Below are 10,565 nucleotides of genomic sequence, written 5' to 3' on the forward strand. Positions count from 1 at the left end.
TTTACAGTTGTGTGCACCTTTATCGCCCACAAATGATAACTTAAAAAAAAAAAAAAATGAAACTAAATCAGACAATCATAAGTTCTCCCTTTATTTCAATGGCGTCTCATTTCTGTGTGATGGTGAAGGAGTTTTGGTCTATGAGCTTTCCAACTCGCTCCTGTAGGGTCTGGACCACCTCGCCGAGTATGAACACATGCGTGTCATCCAGGTCCTTCAGGATGAACTTTTTCCCCAGTGCCATGGTCTCATCCAGGTACAGGAGGAACTGCTTCATGGCGGGGTCGCTTGGAAATAGAAGGTAAAAGAAGTTTGAATACCCCTCAATAATAGCTTATAGATAACATTGATAAAGGTATAGTGGACTTTTTTTTTTTTTTTACCATTCAACAAGGACGCCTTTGTGCACGTTTACCATATTGATTGGTGTATTTGAGACCTGTTGTAGGAAATATAGTTGCATATTATACGCCAGGCAGCCGTGTTGAACTGGCTGATAACCATTTTGTAGGCACAGCGTGCAACCGGCTAAACTCCCGAGTTTAAAGGGACGTTCACAGTGATATTTGCACGTTTAGTACACGAGAACTAAAACATTTACATAGGCATTAAGTATATTTAAAAAAAGATGAACGTAACCAACCTGGAATCTGTTGTTATGGTTCGACGCTAGCTTGTGCGTCTCAGTTTGATGACGACATTTCACTTCCTGACTGAGGAGGGACGCTCTTTTTTTTTTAGTTTATTCAATAATTTCAATTTACAATTAGGATCAGGTACGTTGAATAAGTACCGTTCAAACATAAACATAAAAAAACAAGAATGCTAGGAGCTAACTAAAAATACACGTCATGACGCTCATTTTATCGCTTTGTTAACTTTCACTTCTGCAGCACTAGTTGTAAAAAAATAAATAAATAAAAATTCGCCGAGCTGATTTGGAGAAACTGAAATCCCTTTTTCTTTTCGGGTATAATTGTATGTGAAAAGTGAATGTTGTAAATGTCTATAATTGTCCGAAAGTAAAAATGAAAAAATAAAAACAAAAACCTACGTACGGCAAGCGCGTAGGGACAGTTTTGTTGAATGAAGTGCGCATGCGTTCAAAATTTCGGCAGGTGTGTTGCCCAATTTTAAAAGTATGCACATCAGTGGCGTTTACAGTGAACCGCCAATCGATTAGTGGTAAGTTTTTAAGGTGAATATTGAATTTCGTGTCAGTTTTATGTAAATATCTAAAGTACATTTTAAAATTTCTAGCATTTTAATAAGCTGTAACTTGACTTTTACTGTTGACACAAATAGCATATGAGCTACAGCAAGCTCAACAAGTCATACATTCAGTTATTAAAATGCTCTTAAATACATATCTTAAAAGAAGTGACTTAGTTGAGACCTCCAACTTAACACATTTTATTCTCATTATTTGTGAAATGTGTTGTGACTGCAAAAGATTGAAAATAAAATGTGAACAGTGCTAGTTTGTTAGACATCACAATAGGTCTCTAATTAGCCACATGCGTATGTGTAAAAAGCATACATTGACAAATTAAATCCAAAAGTGTAACGTTGGTCTTCAATACTTAGTGGTAAGCCAGTGTAATAGTTAAGATACAAAACTTAAAAATCACGTGTTAAATAAGCTGGTTGGTCTGACTTGAGAAAATTAAAATAAAAAGTAGTTGCACATCTTTCAAGGTTACGATAGTCACTTTTAAAATAAGCTTTGAAATCCACTCGGCATTAGTGAGAGATTGGCATCCAGTTTTCTACTTTCACTACTGGCAACTCTTCACTGGTTTTTCATGTCATTGATCATTTTAAATTGATCGTAATCTTTACAGTGAGGAAAGACAGGTTTGTAACCAATGCGGGTGATGAAAATTTGTGGTTCAAGTTGCTTGGAGCGTGCTGGTGTTAAAAATGGTCATCACCGGCCGATGGAACTGTGCAGCACTTCCTGGATGAACCGGAGGCTTCGCTTGTACAAGAATGAGTCCTTCCTCTCTGGCTTGCAGATGCTGAGATGATCCACATCCACCTCGATCAGGTCCCCGATGCCGATATCTGGAACCACACAACCGAACAAGGTGAGGAGGGTCAAGTTAGGAACAATTGGTGCTTGTCCACCCCTCAAATTTGAAATTAACTGACAAGTAAAATCTTTTATATTCCCATTTCTGTAAATGTGTCTGTGAGCGATTAGTTTTTTTTTTAATTCATAAAATGGCCTTTAATACAAGATGTTGATACTTACTTGCAGACTGTGCTGGCACCACCAGTATTTTGATCATAGGACCAATGTTTGTGGGCAGCGTCTCGGCAAAGCTTAGCACCTTGATCTCTTTTTCTTTGGCCATGTTCAAAAAGTTCTCATTCAGGTCACGCAGTGCTGGAGAGTCTAAAAACATCACTTTGTGTTTATGTGTCAAAAAAAACAAACAAAAATGAACTGTTTTACATTTGGGACCTGCTCACTGACCTCTGCAAAGCTCTCTGACCTCGATTGAGGGGAAAAGCAGATATCGGACACTGACGGAGTATTCCGCCATGAAGGTGCCGTGATGGGGAACGCTGTAGAACAAAATGCCTTTGGTGTTCTTGAACAGGTCCTTCATGGCTGGGTCCTCTGAGGCGTCAATCAGCATTTTTTTCACGAGTAAGCCTGATAGAGAAACCGTGTCGGTAATTTAAAGTAATATTTAGTAATGTGCCATTGTGATTCTAGAAGTGGAACTGGCAGAGTTGTTTACGGCTCAGACTTTTAACGAAAGCTGGGAAATCACACCAGAGATTATTTTTGGACCGTTCCAAGACACACACAGTTGTTAGGATAGTTAAACTCCAGCATACCTCCCATACTGTGAGCTACCCAGACCACCGGCCGGTCTCCAACTCCCGCCATCTTAAGCTTTTTGAGCAGCTCTCGACTCCTGTAGGCCAAAGACTTTCTGAGGAAAGACAAATATAGAAAGAATAAATAAGATCATCATTTGGAACTACAATATTTCCTCATTTATTGGTCAGGGCATTTATTCACTCAAATGAGATTAGTGAGTGTCTATAATTGGTAAAGTCTAGGGAAGAGGCTTTTATTGGTCAAATGCATTTTTATTTTTTTCACATAAATTGTTCGTAGGTGTGAGTGTGAATGGCTGTTTGTTTATGTGCCCTAAAAATGTAGAAAAATGGCTGAATGGCTGACAGACGGATTTCTGACCTCTGATTCTCGGCAGGGCACTTGGCCATCCAGTCACTAAGATGGCTGTCGTACTCCACTGACAACACCCTCAGATTTGGACAATCTGAGGCTAACCATGTCTGTTAATTAGAGAACATCAAAGTTTCCACATCAATACAAAATCTCGCCACAAAGCAATTTGGCGTCCTCGCCTTTGGCCAGCACTCCGTGTAATCATCCCCGCAGTCTTTGTCGTTCTCATCTTGTAACACACTTCGGTCCCTCTGGCGCCACGTCTTAAAGGCCGCCCCCAGGATCCCGTGGATGAACAGCACGTCTGCCTTGATTGGCTGGCTGGAATGGAACACCAAAAAAAAAGTTGCTTTGGAAAACGACGACACAAAAAGATATCGGAAAGAGGAAGCGAGAAGAGCTTTTCGTACTTGCCACGTGTATGCGGGTGAAGGACGTAGACGCCGTCCGGGTACTTCTCCTTCACCGTCTCCCTGTCCAAGTTGGCCAGGGCGCGAGCTGCATGGGAGGCCTCCATGACGTGGGGAGACTGCACCATCTCGGCGAGCACTGACAGCCACCCTGGATGTCAGTAAGAAGAAATTGAAGTGGAGTAAAAAAACAAACAAAAAAAAACCGGGATTTTCCACATGATTTATTTTCTTTACCCGACTGCACGATGGCCCGGTGAACTTTGTCATTAAGCGCCAGATTCCCGATGATCCGCACAATGTTCCTTTGTATATTCTTGGAGTCTCGACGGAGCTGATAAACCCTCTGAAGGAGCTGCAGGCCTCCGTTGGACACGATGTGGTCACAGTGGCTCCTGACCTGCGACGACAAACACGCTACGCTCGTTTCGGGGGAAGTCGACACGATTTGAAGTGACGCTTCTTCCATTGGGTACCAAAGTACCTTGGAATGCTGCACTAGGGCCTGCAGGCAGAAGGACTCCACCTTCTCCGAGGGGACGGACGTGAGGCTCTGGGCGTAAGGCAGGCCGTTGCCACCGAAACACCACAGACCACCCTTGCAGCACCACATTTGAAAAAAAAAAATGAGGATGAACATGATTGGTCGATAACATTCAGAAAACAGATTTATCTTTTACCCTCTGTGCTGCTAACGCCTGAGTGCTTTCTCTGAGGGCCAACGAGGTGAAGTACCGGACACATTTGTCCACTTCGGACTGCGGCAGGGAGGCCAGCAACTGCCTCAGGCCGTCCTCTGCTGAGAAACCCTGTCAAGCAAATTTGGTCAACTTGCTATTTTGGGACGACAGTAAAACCAAGAGATATGCCGACATGCCGATTACTTACATCATCAAGGTCAGGAAGTGCAGGCGGGCGGAGGAAGAATCTCAAATCTGCTCGAGGAGTCCGAGCAAGGCCCACCGCGGTCCTCTGGTCTATCACCTGGGCTGCGGTCTGATACTGGTAGTCTACATCGTTATCAGCATTGATCATGTTATTAGATGCGATCCGTGTTGTCTAATACAACAACAATTGGTGTTCGATTACCGTGCCAGTGGTAATTGTCCGCCAGTTCCTGCACAGCTTGGATTCTGAGCGCACGATTGTCAGACTGGGTCCTCTTCAGCAGGACCCACAAGGCCACCTCATGTGGGTCCGCATCCACGTTACTGAGCCGTTCTAAAAAAACAAATACAGACAATGTAAAATAGGTGATTATTTTGAATTTTTTTTTTTAAATTACAAAACATCTGATATACTGACCCTAAAGAGTCTACAGAACTACCGTCGGATCACCACATCTAGCTAATTACAAACCTTGCGAACTTTGCGTCATCCACCCGGCAGCTGGTTTTTAAAAGATACAAAATTAATGTATTCAGCATCACAGTATATTACGGTCCAATGAAAAGGTACGTAAGTATTGTGGTGTGAATTTACAGTAGTATGCTCTTTCTAAATATAAGCCAAATGTTACTTTCTTCCTGATCACTATTCAGAATCAATGCTTTTTTTTTCTTCTGTTTCTTACCATCCAATGACTGCAGCAGAAACCGCGAAGAGATTTCTAGAAAGCGCCTGGCCGCTTTGTGAAGTTCCCTCCTTGTCTTGTGTGTGAGCCCTGGAAAATATCACCCCCCCCCCCACCATAAAAGTCACTTTTATTTAAATGAGAATTGCCAGCTGTTAAGTGATGAGAGAAGGTGGGCACACTTCCTCTGAGTATACCTTGACCAGGGGAAGTGAGAGAACGTACAGCACAGGAAATACAGTTGAAAGAGGAAGCAAGGAAAGGAAGCACTGACAGAAGATGTCACTGAGCACCTGGACAAACTGTATCATGGCCGTCACAAAAAAAAAAAAAAACATGCCTGCCAGCAGTTTTGCCAGATGTGTTTCCTCTCCCTTTAAGACCATTTAAAGGGATGGTGAGTACGATTTCTAAGTAGTAGTGCTCAAATACCTAACAATGTTTCTAGTGTCTGCAAATTATTTATATAAAAAGAAAAAAAACATCAGCATCCCTCTCTAACATACACCTGGGCATTACCTGCAGCGAGGTTGTCATTTTCATCAGAGGGGCTGGCCCGCAGGTAGATGTAAGACTTGTACTTCTCCTGAAGAATCGCACTGGTGTCGATGGTCACCGCCTTGTCCAAGGCAACCACCTCGTACGTGATGAAAAGGCAGCCTCTGTAGAAGCGGAACCGTCAGAAACAAACCTCCAGAAATTAGGCGATTTTAAAAGACCTACCCTAACACCATGGCTCCTGTTACCTTGGCAACCTTCCCTAGGAAAAAAACCCAAAACATTAAACGGTTCCTACACATCAATCAGTCTCCATATATAGGGATGCACTTTTTTTTTCTTTTTTCTTGCAGTGACTCACTTAAATCTCTCCAACGTAGTGCCTTTGTCACGCCAGGCAAGCCGGACGTGCTGAGTCTCCTGCATCGGATCAAGCGCAGTGCAGTCGCAGACATCCTTCTGGAACTTGGGAGGGGAGATCATGGTGACAGAAACAAACAAACACGCACGCACGCATGTCAGTCCTCTAATTACTGTCCTCGAGGTCTATCGAGCATGTTTCGATTGTTCTCTTTATGTTGAAGCACCGAGCTCCCTTATGTGAACTCGTAGATGTACATTTGGAGAGGTAAACACGCCGAAAATACTAAATGTAGCAAAGGTGCTAGTCAACAAACGACGTGACCCGTCAAACCAAGTTACATTTCACTGTAAAACGAGCCTGCGTTGACCTAGTGCAACATTACGTACGTCAACTGTCTCGCGCGCGCACGCACACGCACACACACGAAGCTAAACTAACGCGACTGACAGCGACCTTTAAACTGACAACGCGTCTGACGTCAAGTTTGACGTGAGGTGCAGTGAGTTTTCCACTCGTAGTGTCAAAAATTGCGAAATTAACCAAATTACCGGCTTTTTGGCGTTGTAAATTTTGTCCAGCTAATGCGAGCTGCGGCGCCCCTGTTTTTGATAAATATGTCGCACAAATAATACGTCACCACTAGTGGAAACGCCTCCTACATTAACTTACTAGCGGAAAGTAATGTACTGTGGCATGTAGTTTTCTGTGTGTGTGTGTGTTTTTTTGGATTGATTTCGATTATGGCAAGTCCTTTAACAGCAAACTCGGTTGTTTGATGCATACATTTATTACATTAACTAGTTAGAAACATAGTCCCATAATAATTACTCACATATTCACGAGGGCCTCCGGCACTCTTCGTCATTCAGTTATTTTGAAATAGTTTGAAACAATTTAAGCACACACATGCATGTTTTCCTTGCAGCCTTTTCCCCCAAAATGCGTTTAAATTATCAAAATTGGAGAAACTGTTTATTAAATACCAAGACCATAAACTTATGGTGGACATGTTTGTACACATCTAATATGAGCTCATTTATTAGCTTGCTATATGACCAGCATTTTTACACATAAGCAGCATTATCCTCATTTCTGAAAGTCAAATGTATATAATTTTTTTTGTAAGGCAATAAACTTTAAGACACCTTTTATAACACTTTTTTCTCGAATAGTCCCTTCCATGGAGCTGTTTGTGGCCATACAAAACAAACATAGATTTTAAAATCACAGAGCAGTCTGTTCCTCTTGTCCTAGGTATGCGTCTTATGGTAGGCCCTAATAATGCTCTCATAAGCAGGAGGAGGGGTTTGCGTAGCCTGGAATCCCCTCACGCCGTCCCCCCAAAACGATTGGGGTCTGGGCCGGGCGGCGGCCGCGTGAGCTGAGCCGGTGGAGGTCGTCAACGTGGGCGTGCGGGGCAGGGATCCCTGGTTCCCTTCCTCTGCCTCCCTGGCTATTTGGCTACAGTGGAGGAGAGGGTGAAAGGTGGACGCCCTGAAGCTCGACTTGTGCCCCAACGGGTCGAGGGGATCCGGGGTGGAGGTCTGACGGTGGAAGGTGAAAGCGGCGCTGACCAGGCTGTTGTTGCTCCGCCGGTCGTGGTTGTTGTTGCTGGCGCTGCGGTTGAAGCCCGGGTGGTTTCGAGGGGAGGCGCGAGATTGGCGAGGAGGGGGGCAGCTGGTGATGCGGGCAGAGCCTGCTCTGCGCCGGGAAAACCAGGTCAGGAACACGTAGACCAGGGCCCCCAAAAGCAGGCCCACTGCCACGGAAACGCTGAAAGCTATGACCAGGGGGACTGGAACAGAAGACATCGTTTAGATAAGTGGTTCTCAATTTTTTTTTGGGAAGTACCACTTCCAAAAATCACTTAGGCGCTCCAAGTACCGCCATGATGACCAATAATTAATTACAGTTACAAAGTAGGCCCACTTTTGGATTTACCCAAATACTACCTAAAATTATCCAAATACACCTAAATGTACACAACAGTTTGGTCCACTTATAGGTCAGTTTGACCCAACTTTCTGGGTGGTTTTATACAAAATTACCCTATTTTTTAAAGACCCAAGTAAACGATCCGACCAATATTAATGAGTTGTTTTACACTAAAAGACCAATTTCTTGACTCAAATTTGGGTCAAATTGACCCAAGTAGACGATCGGTCCATCTTTGAACCATAGTTGGATAATTTTTGACCCAACTGTTTTTAGAGTGTACTCAAATAAAAGTAACAAATATTTTTTATTCTATCGGGGGGAAAAAAGCTCCCTGAAAGTAATCTAAATACTCCTAGATATAATCATAAACTTCCTAAAAGTTACTTAAATACTCCTAGATGTACTCGAATACAGTACTTCTTATAGGTTACCCAAAACTCTTAAATTTCAACACAGGAAAGTAAAAACTGTATTTTAGTAACGATTTGAATGTGTATTGTGCATTCAAATTAAATACAAATTGTATCTGAATAATAGTTGAAAACAATCCATTGCAAATGTATTGTAATGTATTTTAAAGTTAAATACTGGAATTTTTTTTTTTTTTTAAGTTGAAGGTACTTTAACATTATGCATAGCTCATGTACTAGCAGTACTACTAGTACTCGAACACATAACGCCACGTTGGCAATTACTGGTTTAGGTCAATTAACCTAACGCATGTTTTTGGAATGTGAGAGGAAGCCATATAGTACCCTAAAAATCCCCATGAGCACAAGGCGAACATGCAAACTCCACACAGGAACGTCGGAACTGTGAACCCCAAACCTCAGAAATGTGAGGCAGACATGTTAAGCACTATTCCACCCTGCTGCCGTTTAGAAATGTTGATTTTTTTTTTCTTCTCAATGTTGCGCCTCCCCTTAAGTCCTCTGGTGCTCTTTGTCCAACAATCACACACTCTCCTTTCCACAGTCTGATTTATTAGTGCTTCTTCTTCAGGAACACGTTGAAAGAAGAAGGGAGTGTGTCATCACTACAGTTTGTCATCTGTATTTTAAGATTTTGATCTCAACCCAGAATTATTTGTGCGGAAAATCCTTGCAAGTCTTGCGATGTTAAACAACAAAAAAAGAAAAGAAGAAGCAGATTTTGGCTGAAGTTACTTGACCTCAATTCTTAATGACTTCAGCCATTGCTGCTTTATATCAAAACAGGATTTTTGCTGATTTTTAAAAACAAAACAAAAACATCATTCCTTTCTAGATGGCTGAATTTGGTGAGGTCAAAGCAAGTGATGGTTTGTCAAGGGTGGTATATATCATTGCTAACATTTCCCATTATTTTCCTCATCCAAACCCGGGGTCCACTTTAACACCACAGTGTCAAATTTATACACTTGGTAGCACAAATTTCTGTATACATCCATCTATCTATCTATTAGTGATGGGAAAATGAAGCTTCATGAAGCACTTGCGATACTTTTTGACTCCTCAAGATGGCACTCATGATTCAAAGATGCAATGCAAATGTAATCAATTTTTATTGCACTTGCCTTTATCTTTAAACCAAGAGCACCATCTAGAGGAGTCAAAAAGTATCGCAAACGCTTCATGAAGCTTCATTTTGCCATCACTACTATCTATCTATCCATCCATCCACTAGATGGCGATGACAAACGCCACATCATATGGCCATCATCAATTCACATTGGTTTCAGTTGGTGGCGGTTATGCAGCATTAAGTAAGTAAAAAAAAAAAAAAAAAAAAAAATCACAGAGGAAGAAAAAGCTTGACAATACCTTTTTTAAATGCTGGTGCACATTTTGGTCTATGGGGGTAACATTTTTGTCTTTCTGGTCCACATCCACATAATCTGTATCGTAGTGTTTACAAGTTTTAACAGTGTTTAAGTGCATATAAGCAAAATCCATAGATGTCCTAGTAATATACACCTTAAACACTTAATATAACCCTAAAACTATTCCCAGTATATAGCCTACAATCATTTATGTTTTTCCATATTGGGGGCTTACGACAACTTTTTTTTTTTCCCGATTGCGTCTTCACTTTACAATCACTCATGGTGAAGACGGGAAAAAGAATGCGGCGGTTAAATCCTTGCTGGATGCCTGCCATGAACAACACATCAATTTCCTCTCCTTACACTTCACCGTTTACTTTCAAAATCTGAAAGTTACATTTTGTAATCCGCCTTTTACTTTTACTCATTACTATATTACGTGGCAATTCCCGAGAGAGAAACAGTGGCAATTAGCACGCGGTAAGATAAAGAAAGTTAGTAGAAACTCACCAGCATCAAACGACTGAACAATTTCCATGAAGAGATTCGTATTGTTTACAGCCATGACTTTGCCTGTGGCGTCATCAGAGGACAAAAAAACAAAAAAAAAAGACCACTCGTACTCTTCTTTCCCTCTTCGCCTGTCTCTTTTTACATACACTAATGGATTTTCCTGTCTTTCTGCAGACCTTCTTTCCTGTCCTTCTCTCCTCCCCTCTTTCTGCCTTTCTGCGCGTGTCAGCCTCCAACCCCCCCCCGGGCTC

General features: G+C 42.0%; 3 protein-coding genes across 4 annotated transcripts; all 3 read right to left on the minus strand.

Annotated features, from left to right (window-relative positions):
• Positions 1-77: 77 nt before the first annotated feature.
• gtf2h5 (general transcription factor IIH, polypeptide 5) lies at positions 78-746 on the minus strand. The gene is made up of 3 exons (XM_077551906.1): positions 644-746; positions 384-439; positions 78-287 (listed from the first exon to the last, which is right to left on the minus strand). Exons 2-3 carry the CDS (start codon positions 416-418, stop codon positions 107-109), a joined length of 216 nt encoding a protein of 71 aa, XP_077408032.1. The 5' UTR covers positions 419-439; positions 644-746; the 3' UTR covers positions 78-106.
• Positions 747-1,389: 643 nt separating this feature from the next.
• On the minus strand, positions 1,390-6,682 carry serac1 (serine active site containing 1). 2 transcript variants are annotated; one of them, XM_077551898.1, is made up of 18 exons: positions 6,608-6,667; positions 6,057-6,160; positions 5,921-5,957; positions 5,717-5,859; positions 5,198-5,287; positions 4,984-5,013; positions 4,714-4,845; positions 4,513-4,634; positions 4,305-4,433; positions 4,109-4,222; positions 3,862-4,024; positions 3,625-3,775; positions 3,394-3,535; positions 3,221-3,321; positions 2,854-2,951; positions 2,483-2,665; positions 2,258-2,401; positions 1,390-2,067 (listed from the first exon to the last, which is right to left on the minus strand). In XM_077551898.1, the coding sequence occupies exons 2-18, from the start codon at positions 6,148-6,150 to the stop codon at positions 1,931-1,933; spliced, it is 2,010 nt and encodes a 669-aa protein (XP_077408024.1). In that variant the 5' UTR covers positions 6,151-6,160; positions 6,608-6,667; the 3' UTR covers positions 1,390-1,930. The 2 variants fall into 2 exon arrangements, with proteins under 2 accessions (XP_077408024.1, XP_077408023.1); XM_077551897.1 differs by lacking the exon at positions 4,984-5,013 and having other exon boundaries at positions 6,608-6,682.
• Positions 6,683-6,764: 82 nt separating this feature from the next.
• Positions 6,765-10,565, minus strand: myct1a (myc target 1a). The gene is made up of 2 exons (XM_077551902.1): positions 10,312-10,565; positions 6,765-7,854 (listed from the first exon to the last, which is right to left on the minus strand). Exons 1-2 carry the CDS (start codon positions 10,364-10,366, stop codon positions 7,310-7,312), a joined length of 600 nt encoding a protein of 199 aa, XP_077408028.1. The 5' UTR covers positions 10,367-10,565; the 3' UTR covers positions 6,765-7,309.

The sequence above is a fragment of the Vanacampus margaritifer genome, chromosome 19 (genome assembly GCF_051991255.1).
Source record: "Vanacampus margaritifer isolate UIUO_Vmar chromosome 19, RoL_Vmar_1.0, whole genome shotgun sequence".
NCBI lineage: Eukaryota > Metazoa > Chordata > Actinopteri > Syngnathiformes > Syngnathidae > Vanacampus > Vanacampus margaritifer.

Coding starts and splice junctions, on each gene's coding strand:
- serac1 (XM_077551898.1), bottom strand. CDS start 6,150: ATGTCTGCGACTGCACTGCGCTTGATCCGATGCAGGAGACTCAGCACG. Junction 5,014..5,197: donor TCTGCTGCAGTCATTGGATG/GTAAGAAACAGA, acceptor TTTAAAAACCAG/CTGCCGGGTGGATGACGCAA. Junction 4,223..4,304: donor AGGCGTTAGCAGCACAGAGG/GTAAAAGATAAA, acceptor TGGTGCTGCAAG/GGTGGTCTGTGGTGTTTCGG.
- myct1a (XM_077551902.1), bottom strand. CDS start 10,366: ATGGCTGTAAACAATACGAATCTCTTCATGGAAATTGTTCAGTCGTTT. Junction 7,855..10,311: donor TGTTCAGTCGTTTGATGCTG/GTGAGTTTCTAC, acceptor CTTCTGTTCCAG/TCCCCCTGGTCATAGCTTTC.
- gtf2h5 (XM_077551906.1), bottom strand. CDS start 418: ATGGTAAACGTGCACAAAGGCGTCCTTGTTGAATG. Junction 288..383: donor AAAGGCGTCCTTGTTGAATG/GTAAAAAAAAAA, acceptor TCTATTTCCAAG/CGACCCCGCCATGAAGCAGT.